General features: G+C 47.1%; 1 protein-coding gene across 8 annotated transcripts in view; it reads right to left on the reverse strand.

Moving 5' to 3' along the window:
- LOC119396007 (cytochrome b5 reductase 4) overlaps nt 1-20,824 on the reverse strand; it is a 327,851-nt gene that overhangs the window by 41,410 nt on the left and 265,617 nt on the right. For all 8 annotated transcript variants that reach the window (XM_037663033.2, XM_049416860.1, XM_049416859.1 and 5 more), the window contains 2 exons: nt 3,435-3,639; nt 1,191-1,355 (listed from right to left, as the gene is read on the reverse strand). In XM_037663033.2, coding sequence (XP_037518961.1) covers nt 1,191-1,355; nt 3,435-3,495 — 226 coding nt within the window. In that variant the 5' untranslated portion in view covers nt 3,496-3,639. The remainder of the gene's footprint in view (nt 1-1,190; nt 1,356-3,434; nt 3,640-20,824) is intronic.

Here is a 20,824-nt window from a genome sequence, read left to right on the forward strand (position 1 = left end):
CATCGATCGGGAGTTTTTAAAGGGCGCTATGGCAATATGGTAACACATGGTGCCATGGTACATATGGTAACAACTCTCTCATGGAGGTGAAACACAGGATAATTCCAGTTTTGTGGGTGGAGCTAATATTCATAGGTTGCAACCGACAGTAGCTGTGTGCTGATAGAGGAAGACAATTTCTCGTTCTGATCAAAATTTGGATGTTCATCTATGCACAGTTCATTTCGGCGGCATACCGGGTATCTAGAAAAAAAAAAGCAGCCGATAATTGACGCTGCTGAGGAGTGTGGCCTGAGAGATGGCTCAAAGAAGGAAGGAAGAGGGGGTAGAATTGAGTGCGCAGCTTTCCCCAACCTTATCTGATGTAGCCCACTGAGCTGAATGAACTATGATGACATTATACATGACATACGACATTCGTTGTGAGAAATTTGTAAAAGTAAAAGTGACCTTATCATGAAACCTCCCCTTTAAAGCGCTACCAGACATCTTGGTCGTGGCTCCTGTTTTGAACAGCTACATTTTTGAGCGATGGCTCTACTATACTCTAGGTAAAAACCCAGAAAACGCCTGGTTCCGTAAATCTGACCTTTAAGCTCAACCAAGGTCATGCCAGCGTCTCTGAACTGCGTTAGCGCCGCAGAATATTGTTTACGCATTGCCCGCGAGATGGCCCAAAGTTCCGGCCATGAGCTCGCGCCCAACGTTTATAGAACCAGTTGCTCGCGCCGACGTTTCTCCAGCATATTTGCGCGCGTTGATCACGCGTCATCGCAACGCCGGCCAAAGAGCTTCAGCGAAACGCTAATCGCGATAAAACAAAAAGCGCTTTTGCATGCATGTCCACAAACCGGAATGGGGAGCTGCGCATGAAACATGCTGCAGCGCAACGCCGGAGTCTTGGCAGGATCCCGTAGTTCGGGAGCACAAAGCAGTAGCACGATTGCTCCTAAAAGTACTGGTCTTACTTCCTATAGTATTCCAGTGTGTTGTTATCGCGTTAACTGCTTCGCCATTCCGGCAAAACTGGGTATTTTTCTGTAGGTATTTGTAAATAATACTACAACCAAAAAAACACTCGCTTAGTTATTCACACTCTTATACATAGAAAGTCTACAACAATGTGCTGACGCTGTGAACGAGTGCAAACATGTTGTCGAGCATTAATTTACATGAAAATACTATCTTACCTTTTAGGCAAATCCAGGCATCATCCTTTTTATTGTGCTTCATCAGCTCCTCGTAAGTGACCTCCAGAAAGCGGCCGTTGACTCCAGAGAGGTTTGGATTGGCATGGGTCAACCGGATCCAGTCCATGAGAGATCGGCCGGGGCCAAGGGAAACCTTGACACGCCCTGAAATGGTGCGTAATTTACAGATGATTGTGAAGCACTCTTACAATGTAACCTCAAATGGCGTCAGCTGAGAGCAGCGTATTTGCCATCAAATAACGTATATGTGCAGGGATGTAGCCAGAAATTTTTTTAACACGAAAGTGTTTTATGCCGGGGTCCACCACGGCTCCACTGACGTATTTCCGTCACGGATATGACGCTGTAAAACATAAAAACTAACAGATGGCAAAGAAAAAAAACTAGAAGATAAAGTTCCATCACCGGGAGTCGAACTTACCATCCGTCGATATCCGTAGCGCGAAACGTTTCGGCCACAGATGGCACGTTCTTTTCCATGCTAACGGCGAGCTATTTATATACACCACTTGCCGGTGGTGGTACACAGAGATCGGTGGTACATCAGCGTGCTTTCGTTATCACTACACTCCGTTTCATACATCAGGTGCAACGCTGCAGTGGAAGCTATGCAAGAAGTTCGGTCAGCAAAATGCATAACTCCGCGCATCTCGTGGTCGATTTTTTCGTTGTAAACGCACGCACAGGCCTCCGCGTGACTCGTCGCCGCGCACAAATGAAACACACACACACATACACGCACACGCACGCACACACACACACACACGCATATAACAGGGTTTGTTTATTTAGCGAAAAGAAAAATCTATTCTGTGGTAAGAACATTCAACTATTTCTTAATGCGAACGCAACTACTACTGCAACAAGTGTCGCTAGCCTCCACAGCGTTGCACCTGACGTGTGAAACGGAGTATAGTGAGATGGCGCGCGAAGGGCTCGAAGAGCGCGCTTCAAAGGTCGTCGCCCCGCTCGGATGAGCGCGCGCCTCTATAGGGCGTGGTCGCTCGCACGCGCGCTTATCTGGTGATGGCGGTGGTTTGTACGTCTTGTACTCTCACCACAAGTTTGCGTTGAAAGCACGAAGGTCACCTCGCTCACTGCAGCGGCCGCTTTTGCGAAAGGAGCGCGCTGCTCACACAGAAATAAGTTACAACTGTGACAGTTCGCGCTCATCCTGTGTATGTTCGTTCCGTGCTTCCTTTCTGCTTGAGCAGCGCGTTGGAAGTTTCGAGCTGCTTGCCGTTCTTCGCGTGACATTACAATTTGTTTCTGTAGCGTTCATTTCTTCGCGCTTGGGGCGAAAGAATGAACGACAAGCGCTCAACTACGTCTGTGAAGACACGTTTCGCTTTCGTGTTATACCGATTCCTACGACAGAGGGATCAGCCATGTTTTTTTTTTTTTTTTTTTGGAGAGGGGGGAGGTCCAACCTTCCCTTACGTAACTTTGTGCGCTTGTTTGTATGTGTGCATGTGTATACATACACATACACAAAACTTTTGAGAGAGAGGGTTAGAACCCCCCCCCCCAGTGGCGTAGGCAGAAATTTGCTTCGGGGGGGGGGGGGGGGGGGGAGAGGCACGCCTTTTATCCGACGTGGGGTGTGGGCAGGTAAGTGTGGTCGAGTGTCATTTTGTGCTCTGTATCCCATGGCAGAGAAACATTTCGGGGGAAGGGAGGGCACGGGCCCGGTGTACCCCTGGCTACCCCCCCCCCCCCAAACAACCCACCACCCTACTTGCTACGCCACTGTATACATGGCCACATCAGCATGGCTGTTCCATCTAGGGGTGATTTTTGGTCTTCTTGTCAACTTCAGCTGGTTATCATGGGGCTGTTGCTCATATTGTTGTCAATTTTACTGTGGAGAGAGGTTTTGAAAGCACATATATTACGCCATAGTAAAATGGGAAGCGAAAAGGAAAAAAAAGATTACATCTCAGAAACACCATTTCTCACAGTCCTCTACCAAGAAAGGAACAAACTCACAAAATAGGAGGTGAAAGGTGTGGTGAGTTGTAGGTGGATATAGCCTTGCAAGATATGAAGACCCCTGTCCCGTTGCATCCTTTCAGAAAAGGTAGGAAAAATAGGCAACCGCTAATTTTAACAACAATGTAGACTCACTGAAAACACACCTTCACGCAACATGCACCCGCAGCACACGCCCGTAAACCCTGAGCCAATCGGGAAGTACGCGGTTGAGAATCAGTCAACACATACCGGATCCAGTGGCCGACATGTTGGGATCTCCGGGCGCGAGGCTGTTGGCACTGGTGTTCATGGGGTCAGGTCCCCTCGTGCCCTGCAGTTGCTGCTGCCGCTGTAACGCAGTTCCATCGACCTTTGCCCCCTGCGGCAGCTGGCTGCGCACTTTGTTCTTTCTTTTGCCGGGGCAGGCCACGCACCGGGACTCGTTGCACCCCAGCTGCGAGAAGGTGTCATTGAGTAGTATGTAATTAAGTGCGCGGGTAATACGTGTTTGTAATGATCTTTCTGAGAGTTTAAAAGAAATCCCGATAACAGGGTGTGGCGCAAGGTGAAGGATCACGCTTGTTACTCTAAGCACGTCATGGGTACTATCATGAACATTGTGCGATTCCACCATAACGTCAAGTTCCATAATGGCGGCACTTTCAGCCAGTCACTGTGGTCGCAGCAGCCATCTGGATCAAGACGAGAACTGCGTGACAAAATGGCGAACTTTGATAGTGTGGCAGAATTAGACTGCGTCCCATATCAATAGCAACTTGCGTCTATGCAAAGTAGCTTAGTACCTGTTGTGGTTTAGTATACTGAAATATTTTTGGTAGGCCGCCAGCCGGGACGCTTCGCATCAGCCCGCTTCGTCACGATGCCGCGAAGTGCGTGCGACCTCAACGGCGCCACGCAGGCAGTTTGGCCATTTGTGCGTCAGCGGGATACACACGTCAAACTTTTCCTTCTACAGAAATTTTTTTTCTCTCCGTCCCAACGTGGGAGCGGCCCGCTTCGGGCTAGGAAAGTAGCGCGACCTATTGGACCTTAATAAAATTCTTTCATCCATCACATCACCCGTCACCAATAGCCTATCGCTAAGTTGCTGCTATCTTATACGTCTTTGTAAGCTCGAAAAAATCGGTTCACCGCGCTTTCGAGAGGTTGCGGTAGTGCCACGATGCCGTTAAGTTTGTTCCGTTTTTCGCAAAAAGCTTCCAATTTTTCCTCTCGTTGAGATAAAAAGAACGCGCCGTTCAGAATGCCTGGTAATTTTCTCTTTTGCTATTTCTTTATAGAAGCAATTTCAGCTCCCACTCGTTATGTGTGTTTGTAAATTTGTGGAGTAACTTGAGCCATAAACGCATCGAAACACGATCCTCCACGAAATTGCCGCGTTCTTATGGCTAAGCCGGCTGAATGTTACTCTTCATGAACAACGGGTAGATATTTAACAGCAATGCTCGACCATTTCGACAGAAGCAAGAAATTGAACAAAAAAATATTTCGTATGTAGAGAAGTAAGCTTTACAGGAACAGACCACAACCCTATGAATACTCATAAAAGGCGCAGGTGCAGCTGGTGTTGTAGTGCTGAAATGAGGTGCGCACAGTGTACTTCTACACAACTTGGGGAGTGCTCCTCTGCATTACTTGTTTCGGCCGTTTCATCCTACATATCCGGCAATGTGATCGCAAGAATGTAATTGAGTCCGTACATGGGATAAGTGTTTTCCCACTTAAGAAAACTTTCTCATGCGTCAGCGAGACATGTGTGCAACTCTTTTGTGAGTGAAGTACAGGCTTAATTTTGATGAAATTTCTTTTATACTATTTCGTTCTGGTTTATATGTAAGGACTACGCTCTGTTTTTACGTCATCATGTAAAAAAATACAGCCGAACCTACAAATGGTTACACGAGCAGTGCAAATTTATCTCTGTGCTTCAATTCTACCTATCACGGAAGCTTGTACCCAGCTCTGCATAATTTAACACACAGACACATACCACTTGCCTGGCCGAACCCCACTTATGTGGCCCTTAATCTATAAATACAGGCACATGTCGTATGTGAGGTATACATATTGATTCGCTTATAGCAGAACGGCAGGCTCCTCCCAACGGTTTGACACCTGTCACACGCCGGCGGCGAATTCACCTCACTTCCACGCTGCCTTGGCACGGTTCAGCTTAAAGGGGCCCTGCAACACTTTTCTAAATAATCGTTTAATGACTATTAAAAGAGCTTATTACCTCATGAATCGACTGCCGCAAACATTTTTAGAATCCGTCAAGTACGAGCGGAGTTAGAGGGAGTTGTCGCACGCTTCAAGCGCTTTCCCCCTCCTTTCGTAACAGCGAGCGCGCTGAACGCTACGCAGGGAGGGGGATGATAAAGGGGCAAGAAGTTGCGACCCTTCGTCAGTGCACGTCATGACCGTCAGCAGTTTCTTTTCATTTTTTCTTCGAACGCGAGACCTACTTTCAGTGTGATCGCGAGCGCGGGCATGTGGCGGCATCCCGCGGCGGCCACGATAACCATGCAGCTCGCAATGCTCAAATCAGTCAACGGCCAAGGTACAAGGCGCCAAGATTATACGCCTCGGTGCCTTGTGTATGGATATTTACTCGCAGTGACCGTATACGGCTATGGGAGTGTCAAGAGAGCTAGAGCGAGGAACCAGGTCAACATGAATGACGCAGCTTCCTCCATGGCCGCCATTCTGAAAAATCGTGCGCAGGGCCCGCGGATGTTCGGGGCTTATGCATACGTAATATTATTCCCAAAGAAAGGTGCGTTCGCATAGAAAGGCGGCGGTTTTTATGGGACCGCGGTGGGATTTTTCACAGAGAGCTTCATAGTGCCAGTGTGAACAGAACAGAAGGCCAGAAGGCTGTTGCTCTGTCACAGAAAGAGCTTAAATATTTCGATGCATATCTTGCACACGCGAAGCGGTGACGTGTGAAGTGCACAAAAAAGAGCCCCTCGTAGCGTGATGCTACGCGTGCGCGCTTGTCCAACGGGTATTTGTCTGTTTCCTTTGTGCGTTTCACATGCAGTTGCCCGCGATATTTCCCTCCGGGCGGCCCGGCGTGGTGAAACGACCAGTTCAGGGTGGGGGGATCCCTTGCTGCGTTACGGTACAGTGTACTAGAAAGGGCAGTGAAGCGGGCGGAGGCAGGGACCCATAGGGACAGCTGACGCCGCCGCTGGCGAACGAAGCGGCGGCGCTGCAGTCGCTCAATCTTGAAGGCGGTTGCCTCGTGTTGCCGGTTCCTTGGCTGTAACGCGCTTGTTTGGAAGTGGTCCTCCCGCATTTCTCTCAATGTGTGATGCTATAACGTGCGAATGGCTCCTAAAAAACAGCGCTTGAACCATTGCTTCGCTCCTGGATGCAGCACAGGGTACTCTCGGAGCAAAAAAACGGCGAAGCTCTCGTTGTTTAAAGCGCCCGCAGACCCAGAGCGAAGAAGCGTTTGGGAACGTTATTTGCACAGAGGCGACAAGAGACTGACACCGGACTCCGCAGTGTGTGAGCTACATTTTGAGCAGCGTTTCATCGTTAGGGACTATGTGCACATCATCAACGGCACGGAGGTACGGATTCCTCGCGGGACGCCAACGCTAACACCTGACGCTGTTCCCACCATCCTGCCTAACGTTGCCCCGCATTTGAGCAAGCGCTTGCCTCCAGAGAGAAACGTGAGAAAGAGACCCGAAGAGGATGCTGTGCCACGAAAAAGGCGACGGCTGTCAACTGCGGACGAGCCAGCTGTGCGGAACAGGTCTCCTTCAAGCGTATCTGATGTCGTCAACGAGCCCACTACGAACGACGACGCCCTTGCAACGATTGCAGCTTTGAGAGATGTGAAACTTCCCAACAGGTACTGGACATTTCACGAACTTCGGGAGGTTGACGGTGCGTGCTTTACGTCATGTTCACTGAATCCTTCCACAGGTGAAGGGAAAGTAGAAAAGGCCGTGTTTTTTACTGTGAACTCCGACGGTGGTATCCACTCGAGAACTTTTGTTCAAGGGAAATTCGTAGCAGAGGCTGCTGTTTTTACGATGATGGACGCAGAAGCGGTATTGGGCCAAGCATCTATACTGCATTTGTGCAAGGGTGCGGGAACACAAGCTGATTCTTTGACAGCCAACATTACCGTGAATTTGCAACGCCAGCTTGAGTTGAAGTCGGGAACAGTTTTTAGCGTCAAGTGCCTTGGAAGCGCAAAGAAAGACGGAACGCCCTGCTTCAGCTGTAAGTACTTGAGAAAGGCCCTCATCACAAGGCAGTCGCGGATCAGGAAACGACACAAGACATCGAGGGTCAGCAGTAATACTGTGAAAAAGCTGAAGGTGTGCGCCCGCAGGAACAAGAGGCTCATGGTGAGGCTGGGGAACCTAGCAAAAGATGTTCGTAGGTTGAAGGATGAATCTGCTGCAACTGCTGAAGAAGTATTGGCAGCAAAGATAAGCTTGCTGTCACCAAAACAACAACTTGCCGTCAGGCAGTGCTTCGAATCAGCAAAAAGGAAAAGCCCTTGCGGGATGCAGTATGATAAAGAATGGATGCTGGAGTGCATTCTACTCAAGATAAGAAGCCCGAAGTTGTACCAATATATGAGAAAGCAAAACATTCTTGCTCTGCCAAGTGAGACAACCATACGAAAATATACTGCTCAATACAGAACTGGCTATGGTTTTAATGAAAAGATGTTGAGCGCGCTGAAAAAAAAAGTGGCTCAATTTGACAGCTTCCATCGACATGGAGGTATTGTCGTAGATGAGATGAAGTTGTCAGAAAATCTGTCAGTAAGTGCAGATGGCAAAATTGACGGCTTTGTGGATTTGGCACAGTACACGCCTAAAGAGCAACACTCACTCCTCTGCAATCACGGGCTCGTCGTCATGTTCGTGCCACTTGTGGGTAGCTGGACACAGGTGCTTGGAACATTTGCAAGTCACGAGAATGTCAAGGGCGACCTTTTAGCCAAGATTGTGCTCGAGGCGACAGTGCTGGCGGAGAAAGCAGGTTTGTTTGTAGATTTCCTGACCTGTGATGCGGCATCATGGAACAGGGCAATGTGGAGAAAATTCAACATTCATGCTTCATCAAAGGAAGTTGTCTGCAAGGCAGTGCATCCTGTTGACAGCAACCGCTTTATTCACTTTTTCTCTGATTTCCCGCACCTTGTGAAGAATGTGCGCAACCGACTTTTGAACACCACATTTAACACACCTGAGGGAGAAGTTTCACTGCAGTTTGTTAAAGAAGCATTCAAACTTGACAGCGATTCTGTCACCCTGAAAGCGATGCCAAGTATTACCGCTGTTCACTTAATGCCCAATAATTTTGAGAAAATGAGGGCAAGTTATGCTTTTCAGATATTTGGAGACGGTCCACTTCGGGCCTTTTTTATTTATCGTACACAGCTGCAGAGACGCTTTGGGAACATCAATGCCACGGAAAATTTTTTTAAAAGGATGAAAGCTCTGATCGCTGTTATGACTGGCAGATATACTGCAGAAGCCGTCCAGCCAAACTCTCCTAGTGTAGAGGTCATAAAGGAAATGCTTGACTTCCTGAACAAGTGGGAGGACAACACCGACAAAAAACAGTTCCTCAGCCAATCCACAGCAGAAGGGCTAAGAGTAACCCTTACCAGCACGCTTGAGCTCCTAGACTACCTACACAAGAAAGTGGGATACACGTATCTGATGACATCGCGGCTCAGCCAAGACAAAGTTGAGAATTTTTTTGGAATCGTGAGGATGTCTTCAGGCTGCAATACACACCCGACCCCGCAGCAGTTTCTCCTCACAGTGAACTGCCTGTCGTTTTATAACCTTGCCCGTAGCGTAACAGGTGGAAATTCAACTGCAGATACAATCAGCTCCCTGCTCAGCATTGAAGACAACGAATTGAAAGGCAAGAAGAAACTGATGGACACAGTTAACTTGTACTTGAACAAGCAAGCGCCTGCCAACGAGTCTACGTCAGGAAATTCTGCAGAACATCCATACAATGTGAGAAGAAGCGACTCGAGGCTGATATGCCACATTGCCGGCTACGTTGCCAAGAGGTGCGTCTTACCAAGCAGTTGCCCTGCTTGTAGTGACTGCCTTCTGCTTTCAGCACAAGATGGGTGTCGCATGCCGGCAGCAGAATTCATCAAGCACATCGACCTGGGTGGCTTGCATTACCCCTCACTTTAACTGCTTCAGTTCATCTCACGTCTTGAAGATGTGTTTACGAACTGCTTTAGTAGACGCAGACTTCACAGTGAGAGTGTTATGGATGTGTTGCAAATGATTCATCATGCTTCCCCGTTGCAGGTCGGCTGCGAAATTCATGCTAAGAGCCTAACAGCACGCATTGTTGGGTTTTACGTTACTATGCGACTGCACTTTTTTGTGAAAGGCGAGAATAAGGCCAATCTGCTGAGGAAACGTAATTCAGCTAAGCATCTCAAACTAAGCAGGCTAAACTAGGTGTATGGCAACTTTCTCAACATGCATTATGCTTTTGCCTTCCTTACCTGCTGTTATTTACTTTCTGAGCTTTACCTTGCCAGCTGTGAGGATTTCCTGAATCAATGCAAGCGGCTTCCCTTTTGTACAGTAATTCAGTTGTTTTTCTACCCATTACTAGGGTAATGCTCTCATTGCATTAGTGTGAAAAACAATGTCATATATCAATGTTCTGTGCTCTACTGCCTCATGTGTGTGTTCTCATATTCTGTGATGCATTGTCACTATTAAATCACAGATTACAGAGACCAATTGTTGCTGTGGGCGTATGACTGTTCAAATTCGTGCACGAATGTTTTATCATAGCTGTTTCAGCAACGAGTCCAGCTGAGTCTGCGTGACGTTCATTTGCGCGATCATTTTTTTTCATAATTTTTTTTTCAGGCCTTGCATACTATGCTGTTGACAGGGGTTGCAAAGAGAACGAGCGCACCATGTAACTGTAGTTTAAACGGACTTTCATAGTTGCGGCAACTAGCTACGTTTAATTCTCCTCTCACACGGCTTCCCTATTGCTATTACCAAGATCCGAATCTATTCGCTCTCTATCAGAGATTCGTCTGCGCTTTCAAGTTGTATAAGCTAAACAAACTCGATCATGATTGCTGAAACGGTTGAAAATCTTCTAATGGGACTCAACTGCGCTGGAAAGTGTGTGTTTTCGACAGCGTGGGTCTATTCAAGCGGCGAGTACCCTCCCAAAATGCGTTTGCATCTGTGGGAAAACCAATCTGTCTTGTAGTTTATGGTCCTTAACATATAACAGAGACTAAATAAGCGAAGTGCTTACGCGCAAACATTTGAACTATTGACACAGCACGCGCCAAGCACATGCGAGCGTCGCTGTGAATGCTACGTTTCGCGTGCTCCTCTTCAAGATTGGTCGATCGCAGCGCCGCCGCTGCTGGCGACGCCGCCGGAGTCACGCGGAGGCTGCCGCCCGCTTCACTGCCCTTTCTAGTACACTGTAGTTACGGAGACATTCTCCGTCATTATAGAGGCATTCGCTGCACTCACCGCGCGCCACCACCCTCCTTCTCGAGAGAGGAAGCAGTGGCACTACGTCAGTTGCAAACCGACACTTTTCCTAATCTTGTCTCCCTGAACAAATTTTGGCCACACTGTTATGCCGACAATTGTCCGGGCTGCGGCAAGTCACCCTCCATCTTCCACGTCACTATCGAGTGCACGGCAAACCTTTTCCCTCCATTACCACCCCTCCTCTGCCCGCTACGCAAAAAAGAGCTGTGGGACGACGCCCTCCGCGACGGACCTCCCGAGGTCCTGCGAGCCATCATACAACGGGCTCGACACGTCGCCGGAGTCGTCCTAGGGACCCCGGACTAGGGGTTCCTCCCATGGTTTTTGTTTTACTTGCTTAATAAAGAGGTTTTCTCTCCTTGCAATAGTCAGTCGATGTCTAGCGCCCGTACTTTCTACGTGTCCTCTCTTGTGTCTGTGTTTCTTTCTTGCGCTACCGAAATGAATGCCAGTATTCTGCGGCGGGAATAAAAGCCGAGAAACGCATTTCTGCGAAATGCACGTTCGGGCCGGCTGATATACATTAGATGGAAGGAAAAAAGACCGCGTCTTTCGCGCGGATGTTCTCAGCCTTCTATAGCGTCCTGAAAGCGGAGATGAGGTAGGCCGTTAATCGAAAGCAAACATTGCAGAGAGCCCTTGTCAAAACACGACTCTAATGCGCTGCTTCACACCCGAAAGGAACACACAGACAACCACAGAATATATTCAATAACGAACCCGTGCATGGTATCGGAGTGGTATGCCTGAGGCGTAACGCGAGAATGAAGTGAATGCTAATGGAAGAGGGTGTGGCTCGGGTTCGAAGTTATAATGCACGAAGCGAGAGCCGATTCATTTACGCAAACACGATGAAAAAAAAAAAAAAAGCAGGTTTCATGGTATATTAGATACGCAGAAGAGGTACTACGGCGACAGACGGAGATTATTTATTCTGAATGTCTTCGTCATTTTTCTTTGTTTCTTCGGTAACAAAGAGCTCGAAAACGAGATATAATGAGTTCGTAAAACACACAAAAATACAACACACATTAACCCTCTATTTTTGTTGCGTAACTTGTTCAAACGACCAGGAGTAGACGAATGCACTGCATAGACGATTTTACATTCGACACATGGGCGCCGCCACCTTGGTCTGTTAACTCTTTATGGGGCGTAACGTTATGAATAACGCGCGCCACCTGTTGAGGGCGGCGTGCGTCATTTCTATCAGCTTCCTATAATATGTACAAAATTTGAGCTCTCTATTTTAAGGGTTTTCGAGAAAAAAGTGCGACATATTTGTCCCATCGCCCCACAAAGGGTTAATTAAAGGAATGCTTTCTTATTTTTGCATGTCGTGACGTGAAAGGAACAAAGTCATGAAACGTCAAATGCACCAACCCAACCGTTTTCGTGCGTGTGCGTCTACCGTAGCACTGGTCGTTTTGTTGAATAAACTTTACTTGTCCAACGGTTGTTATTGTGCCCGGGGCTAGGCTGCACTGTTCGTCTTGTTGTTAAAGATGGAATACGACAAAGCTAACAGCCCAATATGACGGCACCGAAACCCACCGGTAAACTAGTCTATACATAAAAAGCAGTGCCAAATAACATAGTCAGTGCGTTTAATGATGAAAGGGCTTCGCCTAATTTGCACGCAAGCTGGTACAAGACAAGCAAAAAAAAAAAAATTTCGCGGAAGGTCGAAAGGAGCAAGCAGGCAAACAGTGGTGCGAACCTGGGAGCTAACGAGGGTATACCTTATATATTCAATATTAAGAGGAAACTTGTCGCAGTGTTGCCCGAAAAACAAATCACAGATAGCAGTTGTAATCGATTAGACAACTCCACGAAGTAAGGCTTGCGGCACATATTGCAGTAAACATTAGCTTAATTGAAAAATAAGCACGGCGTCCAGCGCGAACAAACGAAAACGAAAAGCTTTTGCTCGATGACAGCAAATAATCGCTGTCCCAATGCTAACAGCGCACACGGAAAAGAAAAAAAAAAGACGCCCTTGCACGGCCTTTTCCTTCGACGTGTCTCTAAAACATTGATACAATGCGACGTCCATCCCTTAGAGGGGGCCCCCAGCCATCTCAGCGTTTCCAGCCTTTGCATTCACCGCAGATAACCTGCAAGATACGGCGCGCGGGCCGCCTCTATAGCTCAGCGACGTGCTACACATGTAGGGTAAGGCAGGCTATACCTGTACGATACTTATCGCACAACGTAGGAGGCGTGATATGATCTTATCGCACTATACAAAACATCACGGCGACAGCAAAAATTACTTCGTAGTGGCAATTGCTATCGCGGGCAGCGCATCACTGACAAGGGCAGATAGACAACCGACAGTTCGTACGCTGTTACAGCAGAATGGATACTAAGAGAAGTCAAGCGCATTCGACGATAGCCTCAAAACTTTAAAGTGTGATAGGAATTAGGAAGTCGTCATGTGTAAGATGCGTACGTGGTCAGCGCCGTGACGCTTTTCCCAACCCCATATGTTATGAGCAAGGTGTTGCAGCTCAAATTGAATGCCTACTGTACCTTTTTTCATTTACTTTTTTTTTATTCTTTTCAATCAAGTCAGTGAGTGTCTAAACAATGCTTGATTATTGGTCAGCGTAGATAAGCCACATCCGAATCTGGCACTTCTTGACGCATGCCTGGACCAAATCGTGGCAGAAAAAAAAAATTGCGCATGAACGGTGCCTGCGCATAATTATGTGTCTCTTTACCTCGGTTCCTTTCATACACTTCAAGTCATCCTAATCAGAAGAAGGAATTCCGTTCTATATATCGCTGGGCTCATTACTTCAGATGCCATTAGCGTGTGCTTCGTACTGTCCCTTCCAGCCCCGCGGTGAGACCACCGCTGCAACTTCAGTTTGCTCGCTGCCAGATATACTTCTTTATTGACTTCAGCAACAACAGCAGAACGTGCCTTCTATTATCCTACCTCCCCAAGAACGACCCAACGCGCTCCACTTTCCCGTTTAGGCGCCGTTTTTCTCGACATGGCACAAGAAACAGCATGTCCTTGCTCCGGCATATATCTTGCGGGACAGGCCACAGACGGTCGTCCTATTTCGGAGGCGACGGGCAGAAAAATGGATAAACAAAACTAAAGTGGAAAAGCGCTATCTGTATCGTTTCCGCCCCCAGACGCCGGCAATAGAAAAAAAAAAACTCGCTCGCTTTCTTTATGTCTTTCGCTTCGTTTGCCATGCTCCGCGCTCCGTAGACGAGGCCTATTTCAACCCGCACTGTGGAAATGTTAGTGGGGAGACAAGGGTTCGCGACCATTTTTCCTGCTCAAGAGGTTTCTCTCCTTGATCCGCAGCCAGCGGCGGTGCCTGGGCGCGCTAGAGGATGGAGCCGGTACGCGAGAGCTTGGATAACTGCGTATGTGCCGTGGAGAAACGTACTAAGAAAAATGACACTTTGGAGGATCCGAGATACGAAAGAGGCGAAGAAAAATGTCCGAATATAACTCTCTTTTACGCCGCGTGGCTAAATAAATGAAAGGCATGCGTCGAGGGTGTCGTACGTGGATCCGTTATGGTGTAGGTTTCGCACCTGTGTTTTTCTTTCTTTCTTTCTTTCTTTCTTTCTTTCTTTCTTTCTTTCTTTCTTTCTTTCTTTCTTTCTTTCTTTCTTTCTTTCTTTCTTTCTTTCTTTCTTTCTTTTAGTTTTGTTCGCTTATTCCCGTGCACGGAGCATTACAAAAGAAACGACACCAGGGCTAACGTGCCGACCACGTACGTAATAAATAGCCAACGTGTTCTCTTGATGGGAAACTACCTAGTGCATGTTTGCTGTTATACATAGCTTGACATAATGCGCGGCGTTACGAACATGAACGGCAACAGCCCCTGACAGAACACACACGCACACACGCAAGCGTGTGCCTATCCACACACACGTTTATAGTCGGATACAACTTTACAAGCCTGCGGCATTTCCTCCTCAAAGGTGGATTGCACACAAGCCTGCCCCAATGGGCGCACACTCCAGACTAACGTCATGAGCGGGGCGGCTGGTGACCCCGCCTTCGGAGAACATTGCTGAATGCATGAGCATGACTATTTCTTTAGTCGCGGAGGAAATCGGCTGCCGCGCTTTGGTCTTCTGGGCGGGACCTCTCCGGACTTCTTAAGTTCTATCCGACTAAACAGTTATTTGAATTCCGGAGTTTCATACGAACATACATATCCAAATAACGATATATAGTTACGAAAGCAATTATATGGACATTTAGGGCGGATTTTCGCCGTCGCCGTGAGGTTCCGTATAAAGTCCAAGCCGATAACAACCGCCCCGCTGGTCGTACGTTCTACGTGCGAGTGAAAGCGTGCGAGTGAAAGCGTCCGAGGGCTGCCGGCGATCGCGGCTCAAGCGGAGAGGAAACGCGTCGGCCGTCTCCGTCGCACGAAAGGCGCATGCATGAGGGTTCCCGGAGCGGGAGCTGCGTGGCTCGGGCAGGAAATGCGTACCTTGACCGCCTGGCGTGGTCGCCCACGGTCGCGCGAGCCTATCTTGACGGATATCAGTACACGGCTAATACCTTTGTAAGCGATGTGTTCTCACTGGAAAGTCTGCGTTGGAGCCACCGATAACATGAAGGTCGCTTCGCTCGCTACAGCGGCCCGCGTATCCTTCCGCTGCAGCGTTTTGTTTGAGTTTTGCCAGGTCGCATGCATGCTAAAAGAGTGAGCTGCTAGCCTTACTTAGTATAACATTCCAATTTGTTGATTCACTGCTTCGCCATTGCAGCGTTTCGCTTCCCATGGAAAGAAAGGCAGTCGCGGTGGCTGGAAATCGAACCCGCGCCCTCGTCCTTAGCAGCATAAAGCCCGCCACCGCCTATAGGTATCACGGCGGGTACGTGCCATTTACGATACACCGAGTTTGATACCTCATAAGCTTCTTAAGCATGGGAAACACTCCACAGAGCGGAGTTTTTGATACACAGGAGCTAAGCGTCAGCTGTGGTTGCGATTCTGTTATAATTTCCACATTTACGGCAATAATGAGTTCATTACTTCAAAGCATTCACTAATTTTCGTAAAGGCGTGTTTTCCATGATTTAGAGTGCCGCCTACAGAGTTGATGCAATTTCTTTTACACATTTTAAGAAGCGATGGCTACCTGCCACGGTGGTTTAGTGGTTACGGTGCTCGACTGCAGAGCCGAAGGCCGTGGGATCGAATCCCGGCGCCGCATTTCGATGGAGGCGAAATGCTAGACGCTCGTGTACCTAGATTTAGGTGCACGTTAAAAGAACGCCAGATGGTCAAAATTTCAGGAACCTCCACTACGGCGTCCCTCATAATAATATCGTGGTTTTGGGACGTAAAACCGCAATAATTATTATTAGGAAGCGATAGCAGGGCGAGCGTGCGTCAACGGAGCCAATGTGTTGGTCGCACTTGCCGGTGCGAAGATCGATCGCATTGAGTCGCTGCTTGGTCGCCAGTCGCAATCGTTCGCTCCACCTGTATCAGCCGTCATGCAGTATTATTGAGAATTTAAAAGAACGATCGCTGGTGCGCTGTACAGCGTGTTTAGGCTCAAAAAAATAAACACAGCACATCGACTATGAACCAACACGAGGAACACATACGACTAGGTGAGTAAACATGTCAGATCAACTAGCTTGGTAGCGTTATTTATACAAAAAGGTAAATTGTAACCATGTGTATTTTACAGCACAGTGTGAAATAATTATGAAATTACAGAGGGTGTTTCAGAAAATGCGTTCGAAACTTTTTTTAAGCCCCACTATCGAGTAAGTGTGAAGCAGGCGAGTGGGCGGCTCGGTAAAGACACTTGAACACGCACAAGTGTGTGTGTCTATATATATATATATATATATATAATATATATATATATATATATATATATATATATATATATATATATATATATATATATATATATATATATATATATATATATAAGCTGCATTCATGTGGAGCTTTAACCTAGGCAAAGCAAATACTGATACAAGAAACCACTAGAGAAAAGCTTACCGCGGTCCTGCCGGTAAGATTTCGTTTGTTCGTTCGTCGTCTGTTTTCAAAGTTTACAACTTACTTCAAGTTTCTCCCGCGCTCGCGTTGACTTTCATTTTCAGAGGATAAGCCACAACACGCAACGGCTCTTTCGGAACACAGGCGGGAAAGCAGTTCGCTGTTTGCTCCGCACCCGACGCAAACATGGAACGCAAGAAAGGAACACAAACAATCAGCGCTTGAGTTCCTTGAGTTCGCTTAAAGTTTTCTGAGCCTTAGAAAAAATCGAACTGTCAGAAACACAACCGCATTAACGGCTTCCGTGCCGAATGGAAATCGGCGCAACGCTGAGCGAGATTATTAAAAAAAAGCTAACAAAATGCACGCGAAGCGCATTATTCATTCCCTAGAATAAGAACTAATTATATAACCGGGCGCAGCACGATACGGCGCCCTGAGCAACAACTATACTCCGCAAAAGCTGGATAAGAACGTTCAACGTGTTGGTCGAACGATCCCGGTATAGCCAGTTATGATGGCTGAACTGCAATGTTGATATGGAGGCGTATAGTGAGAGGCAACCCATGTCTGCAGCGGCATGGTATACACGGAGCTGTTCAACCAAAAATTGAACTTGTTTATACGCGTGCGCCACTTAAGTGCGCTCATTCCAGTGACGTTAAGCATGAATGCGCGTTAAAGGGGCCCTGCACCCCAAATTACGCATGTCGTTTTTATCGGTCGTTTGCTTGATATATATGGGTCTTGATGACTACTCAGTAGTCATCAAGACCGGTACAGCAAAATGTAGGCCGCGTTTTGATTGGAACCAGACAAACCAGACTGACACGTTACTCACTGGGTGAGTGAAATACGAAAGGGCATGCCAGCTTCTGTCCTCTGCTTTTATATTGAATTTGGAAGTTAAATAACTTCTGTTTGCATGGGTCTACCTCCAAAATTATTTTTGCGTTAATCTCAGGGCGATACAAGGAATGCGTTACAACGTAAAACTACACGCGGGTGAGACTTGGGTGCAGGACCCCTTTAAAGAGAGTCAATCCTGGCATACAGGTATGTCTTTGTGTTGCTTTGACTTTTGGAGTTGAAAAATTGGACCTCCTGCAAGCTTCCCTGGGGATCGATCCTGATAGATAAGAGCAACGGGTTAAGCTTGATTTTCGAGTACGCCAGCGTTAGCGGGACAAAAAACACGTAAGCTTAGCGCGAACTCTATAGCTGCCACGGTTCTCTTGCAGAGATGAAGGGTAGGTGCACCGCGGTTTTATACCGGTGGAGCACGTACTGAATTTTTTAGGTTGTGACAGAGCACAGGTAATCGGCTTTAAGCTCTTAGACCTTGCTTTACGGGTCAAATTAGGGAACCGCCTGTGAGGTATACGTTACAGAGCATTTCGTGATCTTTTGCATTCGCGTAAGATAAGTGGTTATACTCATGACTATGTCAAGTGACATATTTATATCCATGCGCTTCCGTTACCATGGACACTACCATAATAACCCTCTTAATGTTTCCTGCGCATGGGGATATTTAGCGCTTTATCGTTTATCACTTTGTTCGTCATATAGTTTATAAAATTGGGGGACCTTAAGCTTCGCCTTTAAGAGTTCAAAGCGATAGCAATATCCGCACGTACGCAAGCACGCACATGCGCACGCACGCACGCATACCTTTAGTAAATGTAAAGGTTTACACCCTCTTCAACAGACCTTTTATGACAACAGTGTTTTGTGTATCCAAAGAACGAGTGAGTGTTGTGCGCGGATGCACTGTTGGGGCAAACTATAGACGGTGTCCCGCGCCTCTGTTCTCTCTGCATTCGTACGCGTTGAGTTCACTCACTGCACACACGCACACACACTGCACTGACACTTTCAGTCACTGCAGTCAAAGCTATTGCGAATGCACGGAATCCATCACAAGCGTGTCAACAGCCCGGGAGCTTGAGGGAACGTCTGCGCGCGTGACATTTTTTTTTCGAAGTATCAATGAACCCTCTACGTGGGTGTAAAAGAATGCGCGCACAAATGTGTGTGCCCTTTGTTATGGGTAACAGCGATGCACCCCCTACGTGTTTGTAAGGGAACATGCGGGCGGCGTGGTAACGACCACACCGCACGCCTGTCCCTCTCGGAGGCGGCGGCAACAACAGTAGAACGCTACAGCGTAATCAGGCCGTGTTCGTATCGCTTTCCCAATCGCCAGCCTGCCTTCGCTTCTCGATAGAGACTTAAACCGTGCCGCAAGCAAAGCCAAAGTGCGGACGCCCTCCAGCTCATATATTTATTCGCATCTAACTCGAATTCTCGCTCATGGACAACGCTGCATTTTCGCTCACAACCAAAGATGCCACCGCCGCCTCCGACATGGACATCGGAATTTCTGCGAAACGAGCTCTTTAACGCCGTCGCGTTGAAAGGTCTAACAAATAATGATTAGCATAATACAAATAACCTCAACGTGCATACACCCACGATGATGAGGCGTTATGTTCTGTCTTGCGTCACCACGCTGGAGTTTGTGAGGCAGTGTGCCCTGTGCGAATGCGATAAAAGTGGGACGCTGCACCTTTGTGAAGCCACATAGTCATGTAAGGGCGGTGCTGCGAAGACCACGGCGAAAGGAGATGCTTCGTCATTATATCGTAATGAAGTAGCGCACTTTTGACGGGGACAAAGGGGTCAAGAAAGACACGACACTCGCTACGCTCGCAGCTAAATTTATTTCAGAAAATAGTTCATATAATCATATATATATATGCACCCACGCACACCCGAGCGAAAAAGAAACGAATTAACAGTCAATGCATTCAGTATCAAAGAACAAATTTTGCGCACACTCAAGCGACAGCACAAGGCTTGTGTATCTTAGACACTTTAAAAATATATAAAATGGTAAACAGTCGAGGGTAACAGAAAGATAAGATATTCTGGCAGTAACTTACCCGCGCTTCCCACTGAATTGGAAATAGGTAACATGAAGGAGAGCGTGACAGACGCGAACACTACAACATCAATTTAGTAATACTTAATACTTAAAAATGATAATAATACTTAAGACTACAGACCTTACAGAAAGGTGACTTCCCGATGACTCAATGAAGCCGGTGATTGACTAATGCAGCCGCCTCTTCTTTTGTTCATGTGAAATGCTTCTACTATTTCCCTGGTTAGTTGGTTCCCATGATGGAAAAACCACGGTGGTGTCATTGAACAGTGGCGAGTATCCACGCTGAGTTACACGGAAATACATATCCAGCAATAGACACAGCATGCTCACTGCTGCGGTGCTAAATGCACAAAATAACCTGGAGAGGTAACAGACGACTCCAGGACATATCTGTGTATAATTAAAGTACGTTAAGCGATTGCGGTGCCTTCACAAATGTGGTGTCTGCAGCATGATTTCAAAACGGATGAGCTGATTCTCGTGGTAGAACGCTGTAGGCTACAGATGACAAAAAATATATATGCAGAGTATTTTACTAACACAATTGACTTGCGACGCTTGCTACTATTTATTCTTTTTATTTTTATTTGCTTACTTAAGGACACCTTGAAGGTCATAAGACATTAGAGAGTGGAGCGGTAACACGACAGGTCATAAAATATGCTATAAATGTAAAAAGAAAATATGGCTCACGTCAAAATGAAACCTCGTATACTGAAGAGATGAGAAATTTAACCAGAAAAACACACAGAAAATTAATAGCTATGCAGTGTTTGCATGTGTAAAAACACATTAGTACAAATTACAAAACGCAACTTCGTTATCATATAGTTATCACTTTCATAAAACTGCCCTGACTTTTCACCAACGGCTAGCGATGCGGGAGTGTGATTCCAATCAACGGCTATACGAGCAAGATGGGAAGAGACGGAAAAAAAGAAAATGCAGTAATAATAACAACTGATGGGCTATGACGTCCCAAAACCACGATATAGTTATGCGAGACGCCGCAGTGGAGGGCTCTGGAAATTTCGACCACCTGGGGTTCTTTATAACTTGCGCTTAAATCTAAACACACGGCCT

The sequence above is a fragment of the Rhipicephalus sanguineus genome, chromosome 6 (genome assembly GCF_013339695.2).
Source record: "Rhipicephalus sanguineus isolate Rsan-2018 chromosome 6, BIME_Rsan_1.4, whole genome shotgun sequence".
NCBI classification, from domain to species: Eukaryota; Metazoa; Arthropoda; class Arachnida; order Ixodida; family Ixodidae; genus Rhipicephalus; species Rhipicephalus sanguineus.